The sequence below is a fragment of the Salmo salar genome, unplaced genomic scaffold, assembly GCF_905237065.1.
Source record: "Salmo salar unplaced genomic scaffold, Ssal_v3.1, whole genome shotgun sequence".
NCBI classification, from domain to species: domain Eukaryota; kingdom Metazoa; phylum Chordata; class Actinopteri; order Salmoniformes; family Salmonidae; genus Salmo; species Salmo salar.
Window position 1 is genome coordinate 231,750 of NW_025547820.1, and position 18,251 is coordinate 250,000.

The 18,251-nt window shown below is 44.2% G+C and overlaps 1 protein-coding gene across 1 annotated transcript; it reads right to left on the bottom strand.

The window, feature by feature from the left end:
• Nucleotides 1–1,464: 1,464 nt before the first annotated feature.
• fbxo32 (F-box protein 32) lies at nucleotides 1,465–14,830 on the bottom strand. Its single transcript, NM_001185027.1, is given in 9 exon segments — nucleotides 1,465–2,049; nucleotides 2,247–2,390; nucleotides 4,569–4,751; nucleotides 5,403–5,587; nucleotides 6,135–6,228; nucleotides 12,903–12,995; nucleotides 13,118–13,167; nucleotides 13,313–13,428; nucleotides 14,585–14,830. Coding segments are annotated over 9 exon segments (1,068 nt in total). The 5' UTR covers nucleotides 14,698–14,830; the 3' UTR covers nucleotides 1,465–1,959.
• Between the last annotated feature and the right edge of the window lie 3,421 nt (nucleotides 14,831–18,251).

Genomic DNA, 18,251 nt, shown 5'->3' on the forward strand with positions numbered 1-18,251 from the left:
GGTAACAGCAAGAACATCATTTGTACAAAAGCAGTTAGCTAGTTATGCTAACGCTAGCTAGCCAACCAAACTAAATGTTTACAATGCCCCGCCTGATTGTATCTTGAATCAACTAGTTAGCTAACTTCCCACAATGATTTTAATCAAAAACAGGAAATCCATTCCATTTACCTAACGTTACTATTTTAGTTTTTCAGGTTAAGTTCAGAAAAGTATCCCAATTCTATTAGCAGTTTGTGACTAGTTGATGTTGAAGAACATGGATCAGTATCCTAGGCTACATCTAATACCTTGTATTATATCTGACATGACCTCAGGCCTGGCTGATCGGTTGTTAATGTATTCTGTAGAAGTCATAACATTGGACAGGTTTAAAAAGCTCGTTGTCTCCATGGATACAGTTCTATTTTCCTTATAGTCAACACTCCAATCAGAAAAACACTCATTGAGAACGCCTGAAGCTTTCAGTACTTGAGTGTGTGTGGCAAATGAGGAAGTGTTAAACTTCAAGAACATTGATAAGAGGGAGAAGGCCTACTGAAACATTGATAAGGCCTACTGAAACATTGATAAGGCCTACTGAAACATTGATAAGGCCTACTGAAACATTGATAAGGCCTACTGAAACATTGATAAGGCCTACTGAAACATTGATAAAGAGGGAGTAGGCCTACTGAAACATTGATAAGAGGGAGAAGGCCTACTGAAACATTGATAAGAGGGAGTAGGCCTACTGAAACATTGATAAGAGGGAGTAGGCCTACTGAAACATTGATAAAGAGGGAGTAGGCCTACTGAAACATTGATAAGGCCTACTGAAACATTGATAAAGAGGGAGAAGGCCTACTGAAACATTGATAAGAGGGAGAAGGCCTACTGAAACATTGATAAGAGGGAGAAGGCCTACTGAAACATTGATAAGAGGGAGAAGGCCTACTGAAACATTGATAAAGAGGGAGTAGGCCTACTGAAACATTGATAAGGCCTACTGAAACATTGATAAGAGGGAGTAGGCCTACTGAAACATTGATAAAGAGGGAGTAGGCCTACTGAAACATTGATAAGAGGGAGTAGGCCTACTGAAACATTGATAAGAGGGAGTAGGCCTACTGAAACATTGATAAGAGGGAGTAGGCCTACTGAAACATTGATAAGAGGGAGTAGGCCTACTGAAACATTGATAAGAGGGAGTAGGCCTACTGAAACATTGATAAGAGGGAGAAGGCCTACTGAAACATTGATAAGAGGGAGAAGGCCTACTGAAACATTGGGAGCGTTAACATCTATGTTAGCAGTGACTTTTGTGCTGTTATTAGTTTAAATGCCATTAAAAACACTGATAGATTATTTTGTCTCTTTCCCTTACAATCCAAACATAGTATGCCTATAACTCAATGCACTGCTTTTTAAAATGGGGGGGGGGAAATGGGCCAAATTTGATCAAATAAAAAAAATTATTACTAATGCTATTAACTATTTTAATCGTTTGACAGCCCTATTTAAAACTAAACAAATTCACTTTAGCAAATTATTTCCTTTCTGGAAAATGTTTAAACTTAGTATGCTGTTACGGTAGCCATGCCACAACTGCACTCAGGAAGAGAAGTGCATTTAATTTGAATAAAAAAAAAATAATAATAATTTAAAGGACCAAACTTATTTAATAAACTTCAGAGTACTCTGTTCCATCTCATCCCCCTCTTCTTGTTCCACCTCTTTGATCAGTTTGTCAAGTTCACTTGTTCTTAGCTGTAGAACTCCAGCTCCCAGAATCCTCAGCTCTCCCGTCCAAGAATTTGATTGCATCATTTCCCCACTGCTTCCTCTCCCCAGTGTCATGGTGACCAGGAATCAAATGCACCATCACCACTATACACATACTAAGGGCCTGTTTGAATCCGTCGATTGCACTATAAACAGTTCTGTATGTACAAGAGTCACTCAGGCTCTGTGTGGCTCTCAGAACTTGAAGAGGGTGATAAAGCCTTGTGGAGAAACAGGCTTACAGCAGCTCTCTGTGTTGTTGGCTGTGCAAGGGTGGTTTGTATCCTGAAACCACACACAGAGAGAGACAGAGAATTTAGTATAGTAAATTAATTCTAAAGAAACAAATAACTTTCTCTAATTACTATGTAATAAGAAAAGTGTTACTTGTATATGAATTGAGAGAGAGAGAGCACACGAGAAAGAGAGCGAAAGAGAGAGTGATGTTGGAATGAGAGATTTTGAAGTGTTCCCAACGCTACCTTCCAGAAGAGGATGTGGCAGTGTGTACAGAAGTGCAGGGTTTCACTGTATTGCTCTCTGACAGGGTAGCAGCGACACAGCTTAAAGTACATCTTCTTCCACTCCAACTGGCCCTTGTCTGACACCATCAGACGCTTACGGATCTGCACAGAGAACACACACACAACCTTGATTCATTTTTTTACTCCATGGCCTTTTGAGTGGCAGATCAGAGGTGTTGTCCTGTTTGTCAAATGCTTGCAGCTTTTGAGATATGCACTGCAAAAAAAAAAAAAAGGAGAGAGATCCATTCATTAACTATGTGTGGTGCAGAGCTGGGTTCAATGAGGCGTCATAACAGTCAGGTGAAGCTGGTATCCATTTATTCTATTAAGACCATGAAAACCCAAACTGTCCATGAATGCATGTGAAGAGACGTGAGGGTGTGCGGAGGTACAGTGCAATTCAGAAAAAATTTGGGGCCCCTTGAGTTGTTCTACATTTTGTTACGTTACAGCCTTATTGTAAAATTGGATTAAAAAAATATATATATCCTCAATCTACATACAATACTCAACAATGACAAAGCGAAAACAGGTTTTCGATATTTATGCAAATGAATTAGAAATTAAAAACGAATATCTTATTTACATAAGTATTTAGACCATTTGCTATGAGACTTGAAATTGAGCTCAGGTGCATCCTGTTTCCATTGATCATCCTTGAGATGTTTCTACAACTTGATTGGAGTCCACCTGTGCTAAATTCAATTGATTGGAAATGATTTGGAAAGGCACACACCTGTCTATATAAGGTCCCACAGTTGACAGTGCATGTCAGAACAAAAACCAAGCCATGCGGTCGAAGGAAATGTACGTAGAGATCCGAGGTGTAGAGGTACAGATCTGGGGAAGGGTAACAAAAACATTTCTGCAGCATTGAAGGTCCCCAAAAACACAATGGCCTCCATCATTCTGAATTGGAAGAAGTTTGGAACCACAAAGACTCTTCCTAGAGCTGGCCGCCCGGCCAAACTGAGCAATCAGGGGAGAAGGACCTTGGTCATGGAGGGCCAAGAACCCGATGGTCATTCTGACAGAGCCCCAGAGTTCCTCTGTGGAGATGGGAGAACCTTCCAGAAGGACAACAATCTCTGCAGCAGTCCACCAATCAGGCCTTTATGGTAGAGAGGCCAGACGAAAGCCACTCCTCAGTAAAAGGCACATAACAGCCCACTTGGAGTTTGCCAAAAGGCACCTAAAGGACTCTGAGACCATGAGAAACAGGATTCTGTGGTCTGATGAAACCAAGATCGAACTCTTTGGCCTGAATGCCAAGCGTCACATCTGGAGGAAACCTGGCACCATCCCTACGGTGAAGCATGGTGGTGGCAGCATCATGCTGTGGGGATGTTTTTCAGCAGCAGGGACTGGGAGACTAGTCAGGATGAACGGAGCAAAGTACAGAGAGATCCTTGATGAAAACCTGCTTCAAAGCGCTCAGGACCTGACTGGGGCGAACGTTCACCTTCCAACAGGACAACGACCCGAAGCACACAGCCAAGACAATGCAGGAGTGGCTTTGGGAGAAGTCTCTGAATGTCCTTGAGTGGCCCAGCCAGAGCCCGGACTTGAGCCCGATCGAACATCTCTGGAGAGACCTGAAAATACCTGTGCAGCGACGCTCCCCATCCAACCTGACAGAGCTTGAGAGGATCTGCAGAGAAGAATGAGAGAAACTCCCCAAATACAGGTGTGCCAAGCTTGTAGCGTCATACCCAAGAAGACTCAAGGCTGTAATCGCTGCCAAAAGTGCTTCAACAAAGTACTGAGTAAAGGGTCTGAATACTTATGTAAATGTGATATTTCCGGTTTGTATTTTTTTTAATAAAATGTGCAAAATGTTTATCCTTATGGGGTATTGTGTGTAGATTAAGGGGGGGTAAAAACTGATTTAAATCCATTTTAGAATAAGGCTGTAACGTAACAAAATGTGGAAAAAGTCAAAGGGTCTGAATCCTCCAAAAGCGCTGTGTGTGTTTACGGTTTTACTATCCTTGTGGGGATCAGAAGTCCTTACAAGAATAATAACAACAACTTGACCAACTGGGGACATTTTATTAGTCCCCACAAGGTCAAATACTATTTCTAGGGGGTTTAGGGTTAAGGTTAGAATTAGGTTAAGGGTTAGGAGCTAGGGTTAGCGTTTCGGGTTAAGGTTAATACGATTTTGAATGGGACTGAATTGTGTCCCCACAAAGTTATTTATACAAGACTGTGTTGTGTGTGTGTGTGTGTGTGTATGATGCATGCATGTACATATAAATAAATACAAGTCTGTACCTGTCTGTCAGTGAAGTGGTACTGGCAGAGCCTCTTCCACAGCAGCCTGTCCTCAGTGAGTTGTCCCAGGTCTGGAGTCACCTGTCCCAGACTGACCAGGTCCCTGCCGTCTGACAGACGCTCCATGATGTTGAGCTGCAGGCTGGCAGGCAGGTCTGTTAGGGTCATACCCTTAGACACAGGCTGGAGGAGGGGGAGACAGAGACTTACATAGGGTGGGAAGCTCTTGGTTTGGCTTCCTTTCTACCTTCAGCAATAATATATTCCTTATATCCATTGTAATAAAAGGTGAAGACATCTCTAGTCCTGGGGGTGTCAATATCAGTGATTGGCTGATTTCCAACTACCTGGTCTCACAGATCTAAAACAAAGAAGGAGAAATGTGGAAATGTGGAAATGGCTGCAGCATTCCAGGACCAGAGTGGTCTTCTCCCATTCTAATATAGTCTTTCATTTCCTTGACAGATTCCTTTTCATCCTGTAAAAGTGTCGGGCTCAACCCCGTTGATCTGAATGTTGTCCAGCTGTTGTTGCCACTATAGGATGTTCTCCATGCTAACTAGCTCACTAGCTCACTAGCTGAGCCTGTCCTACTCACTCTGTTGATCTGAATGTTGTCCAGCTGTTGTTGCCACTATAGGATGTTGTCCATGCTAACTAGCTAACTAGCTAACTAGCTCACTAGCTGAGCCTGTCCTACTCACCCTGTTGATCTGAATGTTGTCCAGCTGTTGTTGCCACTGCAGGATGTTCTCCATGCTAACTAGCTAACTAACTAGCTAACTAACTAGCTAACTAACTAGCTAACTAACTAGCTGAGCCTGTCCTACTCACCCTGTTGATCTGAATGTTGTCCAGCTGTTGTTGCCACTGCAGGATGTTCTCCATGCGGTGGACCCAACAGTTGATGTTTCCCACCAGAACAGACTTCCCCATATCCTGCACCAGACCACACAGAGACACGTACAGGGTCTGAAGGAGCTCCTTGATGGGACGGACATTCTGCTGGTCATCCAGGACTGTGGAGGGAGAGGACAAGAGAAACATGTTCAAGCAACTCTCAGGAAGACAAAACGGAAGTGTACTTCTGAACTTTGCATCATGAATGTGTTATTTATTAATTTGAAAAAAAAAAAAGGACAAAAACGTGTCAATGCAGTTAATACACACGGTGTTCGGCGCCTCCTCGGCGGTGCTATTTACACCACCAGTTCTAGATCTACCAATGGATTTCATAACATTTCCCTAAACAACCTGATCCTTTGTTTAGCTGAAGAGACATTTAGTTTATAAAATCAGACCACAGAGGACTGTGTTGACTGTTTATTATTATTTCCACTGAGAACCCCCATTATGTAGCGACCATGCATCATTACACCTTCTACCATTAAAAACACGCCGGTCACCGAGATGATGGGTCAATCGGTTTTGATGACATTTACATGACCTGGTCTCTTGAGCATGATAAGAGGAAGTATGCAGGTACACAATAATAAACTAGGAAGTCATGAAGAGATATAGAGAGGGGGGGAGACAGACTGAGTTTGAAACAGAAAGAGAGCTCACCTTTCTGCACCACTCTCTCCAGGATGTTCATGTAATTTTTCTGAGCCACTCCGCTGAGCGATGGCAGCTGGGACTTGGCAATGAGCTCCAGCAGCTAGAGAGAGAGAGAGAGAGAGAAAACAGACATAAATATCAGCAAGCCTACTGTCAGACTCACAGACTCTCTGTTCCTCCATTACTTACTGTTTGCTATACTTCTCTGTCTCTGCGTCACTAATAGCAAGGCCCTGGTCAAAAGTAGTGCACTATGGGCCCTGGTCAAAAGTAGTGCACTATGGGCCCTGGTCAAAAGTAGTGCACTATGGGCCCTGGTCAAAAGTAGTGCACTATGGGCCCTGGTCAAAAGTAGTGCACTACAAAGGGAATAGGGTGCCATTTGGGACTCAAGCTGTTCCTCCATGACTTACTGCTTATTATGCTTCTCTCTCTCTGTATGTGTAGAAAGACAGACGGGGCTCATTTCAAAACAACAATCTCCAGGTCTCTAACTATCAGCAGACTGTTGGAACAGAGGAGGAGGAGGAGGAGTCTCCAGGTCTCTAACTATCAGCAGACTGTTGGAACAGAGGAGGAGGAGGAGTCTCCAGGTCTCTAACTATCAGACTGTTGGAACAGAGGAGGAGGAGGAGGAGTCTCCAGGTCTCTAACTATCAGCAGACTGTTGGAACAGAGGAGGAGGAGGAGTCTCCAGGTCTCTAACTATCAGCAGACTGTTGGAACAGAGGAGGAGGAGGAGTCTCCAGGTCTCTAACTATCAGCAGACTGTTGGAACAGAGGAGGAGGAGGAGTCTCCAGGTCTCTAACTATCAGCAGACTGTTGGAACAGAGGAGGAGGAGGAGTCTCCAGGTCTCTAACTATCAGCAGACTGTTGGAACAGAGGAGGAGGAGGAGTCTCCAGGTCTCTAACTATCAGCAGACTGTTGGAACAGAGGAGGAGGAGGAGTCTCCAGGTCTCTAACTATCAGCAGACTGTTGGAACAGAGGAGGAGGAGGAGTCTCCAGGTCTCTAACTATCAGCAGACTGTTGGAACAGAGGAGGAGGAGGAGTCTCTAGGTCTCTAACTATCAGCAGACTGTTGGAACAGAGGAGGAGGAGGAGTCTCTAGGTCTCTAACTATCAGCAGACTGTTGGAACAGAGGAGGAGGAGGAGTCTCCAGGTCTCTAACTATCAGCAGACTGTTGGAACAGAGGAGGAGGAGGAGTCTCCAGGTCTCTAACTATCAGCAGACTGTTGGAACAGAGGAGGAGGAGGAGTCTCCAGGTCTCTAACTATCAGCAGACTGTTGGAACAGAGGAGGAGGAGGAGTCTCCAGGTCTCTAACTATCAGCAGACTGTTGGAACAGAGGAGGAGGAGGAGTCTCCAGGTCTCTAACTATCAGCAGACTGTTGGAACAGAGGAGGAGGAGGAGTCTCCAGGTCTCTAACTATCAGCAGACTGTTGGAACAGAGGAGGAGGAGGAGTCTCCAGGTCTCTAACTATCAGCAGACTGTTGGAACAGAGGAGGAGGAGGAGTCTCCAGGTCTCTAACTATCAGCAGACTGTTGGAACAGAGGAGGAGGAGGAGTCTCCAGGTCTCTAACTATCAGCAGACTGTTGGAACAGAGGAGGAGGAGGAGTCTCCAGGTCTCTAACTATCAGCAGACTGTTGGAACAGAGGAGGAGGAGGAGTCTCCAGGTCTCTAACTATCAGCAGACTGTTGGAACAGAGGAGGAGGAGGAGTCTCCAGGTCTCTAACTATCAGCAGACTGTTGGAACAGAGGAGGAGGAGGAGTCTCCAGGTCTCTAACTATCAGCAGACTGTTGGAACAGAGGAGGAGGAGGAGTCTCCAGGTCTCTAACTATCAGCAGACTGTTGGAACAGAGGAGGAGGAGGAGTCTCCAGGTCTCTAACTATCAGCAGACTGTTGGAACAGAGGAGGAGGAGGAGTCTCCAGGTCTCTAACTATCAGCAGACTGTTGGAACAGAGGAGGAGGAGTCTCCAGGTCTCTAACTATCAGACTGTTGGAACAGAGGAGGAGGAGGAGTCTCCAGGTCTCTAACTATCAGACTGTTGGAACAGAGGAGGAGGAGGAGTCTCCAGGTCTCTAACTATCAGCAGACTGTTGGAACAGAGGAGGAGGAGGAGGAGTCTCCAGGTCTCTAACTATCAGACTGTTGGAACAGAGGAGGAGGAGGAGTCTCCAGGTCTCTAACTATCAGACTGTTGGAACAGAGGAGGAGGAGGAGGAGTCTCCAGGTCTCTAACTATCAGACTGTTGGAACAGAGGAGGAGGAGGAGTCTCCAGGTCTCTAACTATCAGACTGTTGGAACAGAGGAGGAGGAGGAGTCTCCAGGTCTCTAACTATCAGCAGACTGTTGGAACAGAGGAGGAGGAGGAGTCTCCAGGTCTCTAACTATCAGACTGTTGGAACAGAGGAGGAGGAGGAGTCTCCAGGTCTCTAACTATCAGACTGTTGGAACAGAGGAGGAGGAGGAGTCTCCAGGTCTCTAACTATCAGCAGACTGTTGGAACAGAGGAGGAGGAGGAGGAGTCTCCAGGTCTCTAACTATCAGACTGTTGGAACAGAGGAGGAGGAGGAGTCTCCAGGTCTCTAACTATCAGACTGTTGGAACAGAGGAGGAGGAGGAGTCTCCAGGTCTCTAACTATCAGCAGACTGTTGGAACAGAGGAGGAGGAGGAGTCTCCAGGTCTCTAACTATCAGCAGACTGTTGGAACAGAGGAGGAGGAGGAGTCTCCAGGTCTCTAACTATCAGCAGACTGTTGGAACAGAGGAGGAGGAGGAGTCTCCAGGTCTCTAACTATGCAGACTGTTGGAACAGAGGAGGAGGAGGAGTCTCCAGGTCTCTAACTATCAGACTGTTGGAACAGAGGAGGAGGAGGAGTCTCCAGGTCTCTAACTATCAGACTGTTGGAACAGAGGAGGAGGAGGAGGAGTCTCCAGGTCTCTAACTATCAGACTGTTGGAACAGAGGAGGAGGAGGAGTCTCCAGGTCTCTAACTATCAGACTGTTGGAACAGAGGAGGAGGAGGAGTCTCCAGGTCTCTAACTATCAGACTGTTGGAACAGAGGAGTCGGCGTCGTCTCCAGGTCTCTAACTATCAGACTGTTGGAACAGAGGAGGAGGAGGAGTCTCCAGGTCTCTAACTATCAGACTGTTGGAACAGAGGAGGAGGAGGAGTCTCCAGGTCTCTAACTATCAGACTGTTGGAACAGAGGAGGAGGAGGAGTCTCCAGGTCTCTAACTATACAGACTGTTGGAACAGAGGAGGAGGAGGAGTCTCCAGGTCTCTAACTATCCAGACTGTTGGAACAGAGGAGGAGGAGGAGTCTCCAGGTCTCTAACTATGCAGACTGTTGGAACAGAGGAGGAGGAGGAGTCTCCAGGTCTCTAACTATCAGCAGACTGTTGGAACAGAGGAGGAGGAGGAGTCTCCAGGTCTCTAACTATCAGCAGACTGTTGGAACAGAGGAGGAGGAGGAGTCTCCAGGTCTCCTCCAGAACGGAGGAGGTGTTTGGAAACTCTGCACCTGGCTAGAACTCTCTAGCCCATCATGACTCAGTGGATACACAGACACATTCTTGAAAGGGACATCTATGCATGAATCCTATAGGGGCTTGAGAGTGTGTGTGTGTGTGTGTGTCTGAGTGTTTACATGCCTACAGTATCCTTGTCACTTTAAAGAAGCCACTAGAACACTGTTCCCACTGGCTGGGGCAGGTCGTGTTGCCCAAGCCCTGGCTGGGGCAGGGTGTCTAGTCTAACACAGTGTACACCACGGCCAAGCCAGGGTGTCTAGTCCAACACAGTGTACACCACGGCCAGGCCAGGGTGTCTAGTCTAACACAGTGTACACCACGGCCAGGCCAGGGTGTCTAGTCTAACACAGTGTACACCACGGCCAGGCCAGGGTGTCTAGTCTAACACAGTGTACACCACGGCCAGGCCAGGGTGTCTAGTCTAACACAGTGCACACCACGGCCAGGCCAGGGTGGCATGTGTGGCATGCAACAACACACAGCTACTGACATCATGGAGAAACTGGTCCTTACACAACTCTGGACAGGACATGTGACCATTGTCAGCAGCACCCAACAACACAACACAACAGCCCTTTAAGGGGTCCGCATGCTTCCCATCCCAAACAGTTTGAGATATATAGATATAAACCCCATTCAGTGGCGTTTTTGTTCTTCGGTTTTTTGTGGTTGTTTGTGCAGAACATTTTTCCTCAAGGCAAGCCTCAGTCGGTAGCCTCAGTCGGTAGCCTCAGTCGGTAGCCTCAGTCGGTAGCCTCAGTCGGTAGCCTCAGTCGGTAGCCTCAGTCTACACCCCTTCGCCAGTGATTGGTCAACAGTAGGAGTTCTTCAGTTGAAGGGTTTGTTTTCATTCAACGAAGAGCAAAATCGTTTTCATGCACATTTTTTCCCCACTTGAAAAATATTGAAACAAACATCTTTGTTTAGATTGTAAAAATTGTGCGACTAAGATCTCCTCTGTAAAAATGAAATGACAGACTGGGGCGGATCCCAAGCGACGAAGCGGTTTAAGTCACTGCATCGCAGCGCTAGAGGAATCACTACAGACCCGGGTTCGTTCCCAGGCGGTGTCACAACCGGCCGTGATCGGGGAGTCCCATAGGACGGCGCACAATTGGCACAGCATCGTCCGGGTTAGGGGAGGGTTTGGCCGGGGGAGGGGCTTTACTTGGCTTATCGCGCTCTAGCGACTCCTTGTGGCGGGTCGGGCGCCTGCAGGCTGACTTCCGGTAGCCAGGTGAACGGTGTTTCCTCCGAAAAACATTGGTGCGGCTGGCTTCCGGGTTAAGCAGCGGATGTTGTGAAGTGCGGTTTGGCGGGTCACATTTCGGAGGACGCATGACTCGACCTTCGCCTCCCGAGCACGTAGGGGTGTCGCAGCGATGAGACAAGATCATAATTGAGAAAAAGGGAGGTTAAAATAACAAAACAAATATATATATATAATAATAATTAATGACAGATTTATTAAGTTATCTGCGATTAATTCTGACCATTTTTAGGAAGTGTATAATGGCTACAGCATCTCAAAATGGAAGCCTTTTCCTCGTTTTTCAAGCGAGTTCGGCTAGGCACCAGTCAAACTGAAGCACGCGGAAGGCTTTACCCTTCCCTCCACCTCCCTCAAGTGTCTAAGTGTCCCTCTCCTCTCCCCTCCACCTCCCTCAAGTGTCTAAGTGTCCCTCTCCTCTCCTCTCCCCTCCACCTCCCTCAAGTGTCTAAGTGTCCCTCTCCTCTCCTCTCCTCACCTCCCTCAAGTGTCTAAGTGTCCCTCCCCTCCACCTCCCTCAAGTGTCTAAGTGTCCCTCTCCTCTCCTCTCCCCTCCACCTCCCTCAAGTGTCTAAGTGTCCCTCTCCTCTCCTTTCCCCTCCACCTCCCTCAAGTGTCTAAGTGTCCCTCTCCTCTCCTCTCCCCTCCACCTCCCTCAAGTGTCTAAGTGTCCCTCTCCTCTCCCCCTCCCTCAAGTGTCTAAGTGTCCCTCTCCTCTCCCCTCCACCTCCCTCAAGTGTCTAAGTGTCCCTCTCCTCTCCTCTCCTCTCCCTCAAGTGTCTAAGTGTCCCTCTCCTCTCCCCTCCCTCCACCCCCCCTCTTCACGGCCCCAACAAGTGTCTGTGTGTGGAGGAATGGCAGCAGTAGGTCAGGACATTGTGTATGTGTGTGTGTGTACTTTTAGCCACCACTCTACACTAACTAAACATCAACGTAGCTTTGTCGGTCTCCATTTCCACTAACCCAGAGAGTATTGCCTAATAGATCAACATGTGGCTGTGTTTCCATGATCGTTGTTGTGTCACCCTATGGGCCCTGCTGAAAAAGTAGTGCACTACATTATATAGGGAATACAGTGCTATTTGGGACGCAGTGATCGTTTCCCTGATCTGCGGTAAACCTGGTCTTTGTAACCGAGAACCTCACTAATACCATGCAGCAGCAGCAGCAGTAGTACACTAACCTGGACAACACATCCCAGACCAATATCGGCCCCTACTACCGTTACCTAGATACTATTCTGATGATCGTCTGTACTTACTGTTCAGAATAATCTAGTTCTCTTTTAAAAATCAACAGAGAGAGATGTGTTCAAAGCAAACAACCAAACACACAGTATCTCTCCCTCAGAGTCTCTCTCTCGCTCCGTCACAGTCCGCTGTAAGTTAAGAGAATATCTCCAAAGAGCCTCTTGTCTGGAGAGAAGTGATAAGGCCCAGAGAGAGAGAGACAGCAGAGAGACAGAAACAGCAGAGAGAGAGAGACAGCAGAGAGACAGAAATGACGCAATGAAGAGAAGAGAGCGAGGAAGAGACCTACACACCCAGAACATAACCCAGCTTTTTAAACACCCCTCAGTACTGTGTCTGAGGTTAACCCCTTTAAAAAGGTTAAAACCCCTACTCTCTGTGGTAACACCCTTTAAAATGTTCAACACTACATTAGTATGAATGCACAATGTGATATTTGTCATTTTCCTAAGGTGACGCCGAAGGACAATAAAGTTATGTTCCCATCTCATAGTAATCCTCAGATGGACAATAAAGTTATGTTCCCATCTCATAGTAATCCTCAGATGGACAATAAAGTTATGTTCCCATCTCATAGTAATCCTCAGATGGACAATAAAGTTATGTTCCCATCTCATAGTAATCCTCAGATGGACAATAAAGTTATGTTCCCATCTCACAGTAATCCCTTCATGATGATTCAACACAGAAGTCAACCCACCCGGACGACGTAGTTGAACCTCCTGTTGTCCTTGATGGCGCTGCAGAAGTCCAGCCGGTTGAAGGCTTCTCCCAGAGTGCAGTAACCATGACGCTGGGATAATTACACCATCAGGTATTAGTATCTGGTTTCACTGCAACAGGGTATACCGTAACTGTTTATATATGTTTACAATGACAAATGTTTTTTTTTAAAAGACAAGAGTCCTTCCTTACCTCTTTAGTGCTTCCTTTGTGGACGTAAATCCATTTCTCTTTGTGGAAATCTGTAGGAAAAAGGAGAGTGTGATTATTGAGGACGTCCATGAAAAAAAAATACAAACTGAGCATCACAGTGCAGAGGACCATTTACTGTGTCAATTGCTTTATTATGTCATTGGCCAGTACTGTAAAACTGTAGATTCAATTTACAAGGAATCTTTGCGTTGTTGTTCATGAAGTCTTTCCTTCTCTTCTTAGCTGCCATGTCGTATGTAATAGCCAGCAGCAGATTCTCCTGGAAGCACTCGTCCTCTGTTTTGCAATAGCTGGAAGACAGACCATACGCCCAGTTAGCAATAGCTGGGGGGGACAGACCATACGCCCAGTTAGCAATAGCTGGGGGGGACAGACCATACGCCCAGTTAGCAATAGCTGGGGGGGACAGACCATACGCCCAGTTAGCAATAGCTGGGGGGACAGACCATACGCCCAGTTAGCAATAGCTGGGGGGGACAGACCATACGCCCAGTTAGCAATAGCTGGGGGGACAGACCATACGCCCAGTTAGCAATAGCTGGGGGGACAGACCATACGCCCAGTTAGCAATAGCTGGGGGGGACAGACCATACGCCCAGTTAGCAATAGCTGGGGGGGACAGACCATACGCCCAGTTAGCAATAGCTGGGGGGACAGACCATACGCCCAGTTAGCAATAGCTGGGGGGGACAGACCATACGCCCAGTTAGCAATAGCTGGGGGGACAGACCATACGCCCAGTTACACGTCTGGTGTACAAAAGCTAAACTTATGTACTTAAAAAAAAAACGCTGATTTTATCATTGTATGAAACGTTTTTTTTAAAAATGGCTCATATGAGATGATACTATGATTTCCCAATAGGTAGGCATATAGTTGGCTTCAAACTGCCTGGAGTCAGGATCCACTGTAATTCCAACAGATGTCTACTAATCCCATCACTTGTACAGTAGTTATTTATAGCACAATGATTAACGAGTAGAAACACAGGCTCAAACACACAATAACAGCAAGAGAGATCTGCTGCTGAGCCATAGTTTAACAGCAAGAGCAAATACTGTATTGTGAGTAACGTCACATAGGTTTCTATCACTTATGTATTTATCACTTATTTTAGAGGTGGACTGGATGTGAACTTGTCAATATGTATATATATTTTTTTATCTTTCTCTGTCCCCCGCCGCAATCTCTCAACTCAATGGGTTTTATTACCATGGGAAACATATGTTAACATTGCCAAAGCAAGTGAAGTAGATAATAAAACACAAAAGTGTCTCTCTCTACTGCTCTCTCGGAGCATTTGATGGGAAAACTCCTTGGATAAGTTGATGGCGCACTTCAGTTGTTCTCCTCAATGTCACTAAGCTGGTGTTGATGCTGCTCAAGACGACATGTATCAGGAAGCACAAACACTAGAAAAATACATGCAGTTACCCCGATACTGACCTCACGTCTGAGTCATTGCTGTTTTTGTCGTCTGAAGAAAAGTTTTTCCATCCCTCTTCAGTTTTAACCCAGCTCTGACCGGGGGATCGCCAATCCTGTCCAAGAAAAGGCATTCTGGACTGTTTAAATCAACAGCGCCGAAAGAAAATGACAGCTCCGGACTTTATGTTGCAGAAGGTTAAATGTTGTAAGATACAGGTTAGTTTTTATCTCCCGTCTGGTGTTCAGTAAGGTGATGTGTTGTCTGGTATTGTGACTGCGCAGCGGCCTTTATATTCACCAGTGAACAAACCAGGAAGTAAACACTTCAGCTCCTCCCCCTGTTGGAAACGGTGCAGAAACACGTGGCTTTGTTTATCTTCTTCACTATTACAAAACCACCCAGGGAAGGAACACGTATCACCCAGGGAGGGAACATTATCGCCCACACTGGGTGTCTGGGGGCAAATGTCCTGTGCTGGAAGATACATTAACCATTTTATACTGCTGAATCAGAGCTTTTTCATTTGACCTGGACACAACAACCCTTTCTTGATGACTTAGTTAAAATAATCATATGGAAAAATAAAAAATAAAAACACAGAACTCCTCCAGGCTCAGTTTCTGTCAATTCCCCTGACAAAAAAAAAGTGGTAAGCAAGTTATGTCCCCCAAAAAAAATGAATTTCACCAAGTCAAATGAATGTATTGTTCTGGAGGTTTCCTTGTAGCTGTGTGGGACAGTATTTTGCCTTGGGGGAAGTCTAGCCAATGACCATGAGGTATCCACTGGTTGAGTCAATGGCAAGTTAAGCAAATTGAAGTATTTTCTTCCCAGGTATAATGCAAGGCATTATGTTATGATGTGTTATGATGTGTTGATGTGTTATGATGTGATGTGTTATGATGTGTTATGATGTGATATGATGTGATGTGTTATGATGTGATGTGTTATAATGTGATGTGTTATGATGTGTTATGATATGATGTGTTATGATGTGTTATGATGTGTTATGATGTGTTATGATATGATGTGTTATGATGTGTTATGATGTGTTATGATGTGTTATGATATGATGTGTTATGATGTGTTATGATGTGTTATGATGTGATGTGTTATGATGTGTTATGATGTGTTATGATGTGATGTGTTATGATGTGTTATGATGTGTTATGATGTGTTATGATGTGTTATGATGTGATATGATGTGATGTGTTATGATGTGATGTGTTATAATGTGATGTGTTATGATGTGTTATGATGTGTTATGATGTGTTATGATGTGATATGATGTGATGTGTTATGATGTGATGTGTTATAATGTGATGTGTTATGATGTGTTATGATGTGTTATGATGTGTTATGATGTGATATGATGTGATGTGTTATGATGTGATGTGTTATAATGTGATGTGTTATGATGTGTTATGATATGATGTGTTATGATGTGTTATGATGTGTTATGATGTGTTATGATATGATGTGTTATGATGTGTTATGATATGATGTGTTATGATGTGTTATGATATGATGTGTTATGATGTGATGTGTTATGATGTGTTATGATGTGTTATGATGTGATGTGTTATGATGTGTTATGATGTGTTATGATGTGATATGATGTGATGTGTTATGATGTGATGTGTTATAATGTGATGTGTTATGATGTGTTATGATATGATGTGTTATGATGTGTTATGATGTGTTATGATGTGTTATGATATGATGTGTTATGATGTGTTATGATGTGTTATGATGTGATGTGTTATGATGTGTTATGATGTGTTATGATGTGATGTGTTATGATGTGTTATGATGTGATGTGTTATGATGTGATGTGATATGATGTGTTATGATGTGATGTGTTATGATGTGTTATGATGTGTTATGATGTGATGTGTTATGATGTGATGTGATGTGATATGATGTGTTATGATGTGATGTGTTATGATGTGTTATGATGTGTTATGATGTGATGTGTTATGATGTGTTATGATGTGTTATAATGTGTTATGATGTGTTATGATGTGATGTGTTATGATGTGTTATGATGTGATGTGTTATGATGTGTTATGATGTGTTATGATGTGATGTGTTATGATGTGCTTTTGATGTGATGTGTTATGATGTGTTATGATGTGATGTGTTATGATGTGATGTGATGCGATATGATGTGTTATGATGTGATGTGTTATGATGTGTTATGATGTGTTATGATGTGATGTGTTATGATGTGTTATGATGTGTTATAATGTGTTATGATGTGTTATGATGTGATGTGTTATGATGTGTTATGATGTGATGTGTTATGATGTGTTATGATGTGTTATGATGTGATGTGTTATGATGTGATGTGATATGATGTGTTATGATGTGATGTGTTATGATGTGTTATGATGTGTTATGATGTGTTATGATGTGTCATGATGTGATGTGATATGATGTGTTATGATGTGTTATGATGTGTTATGATGTGATGTGTTATGATATGATGTGTTATAATCTGTTATGATGTGTTATGATGTGTTATGATGTGATATGATGTGTTATGATGTGTTATGATGTGATGTGATGTGTTATGATATGTTATGATGTGATATGATGTGTTATGATGTGATGTGTTATGATGTGTTATGATATGTTATGATGTGATATGATGTGTTATGATGTGTTATGATGTGATATGATGTGATGTGATATGATGTGATGTGTTATGATGTGTTATGATGTGATATGATGTGTTATGATGTGTTATGATGTGATATGATGTGTTATGATGTGATGTGTTATGATGTGATGTGTTATGATGTGTTATGATGTGATGTGTTATGTAAGTCGTTCATCTGTTCATTTGTAAGTCGCTCTGGATAAGAGCGTCTGCTAAATGACGGAAACGTAAATGTAAATATGATGTGATGTCGGTGTGTTAAGTCATGTCGGTGTGATGTGATGTGTTGATGTGATGTGATGTGTTATGATATGTTATGATGTGATATGATGTGTTATGATGTGATGTGTTATGATGTGTTATGATATGTTATGATGTGATATGATGTGTTATGATGTGTTATGATGTGATATGATGTGTTATGATGTGATATGATGTGATGTGATATGATGTGATGTGTTATGATGTGTTATGATGTGTTAGAATGTGTTATGATGTGATGTGTTATGATGTGATGTGTTATGATGTGATGTGTTATGATGTGATGTGTTATGATGTGATGTGTTATGTAAGTCGTTCATCTGTTCATTTGTAAGTCGCTCTGGATAAGAGCGTCTGCTAAATGACGGAAACGTAAATGTAAATATGATGTGTTATGATGTGATGTGTTGTCTCTCCGTCTCTCTCTCTCTCTCTCTCCCTCTCTCTCTCTCTCCCTCTCTTCCTCTCTCTCTCTCTTTCCTCTCTCTCTCCCTCTCTCTCTCTTCCTCTCTCTCCCTCTCTCTCTTCCTCTCTCTCTCTCTCTCTCTCTCTCTCTCTCTCTCTTCCTCTCTCCCTCTCTCTCTTCCTCTCTCTCTCCCTCTCTTCCTCTCTCTCTCTCTCTCTCTCCCTCTCTTCCTCTCTCTCTCCCTCTCTCTCTTCCTCTCTCTCCCTCTCTCTCTTCCTCTCTCTCTCCCTCTCTCGCTCTCTCTCTCTCCCTCTCTTCCTCTCTCTCTTTCTCTCCCTCTCTTCCTCTCTGT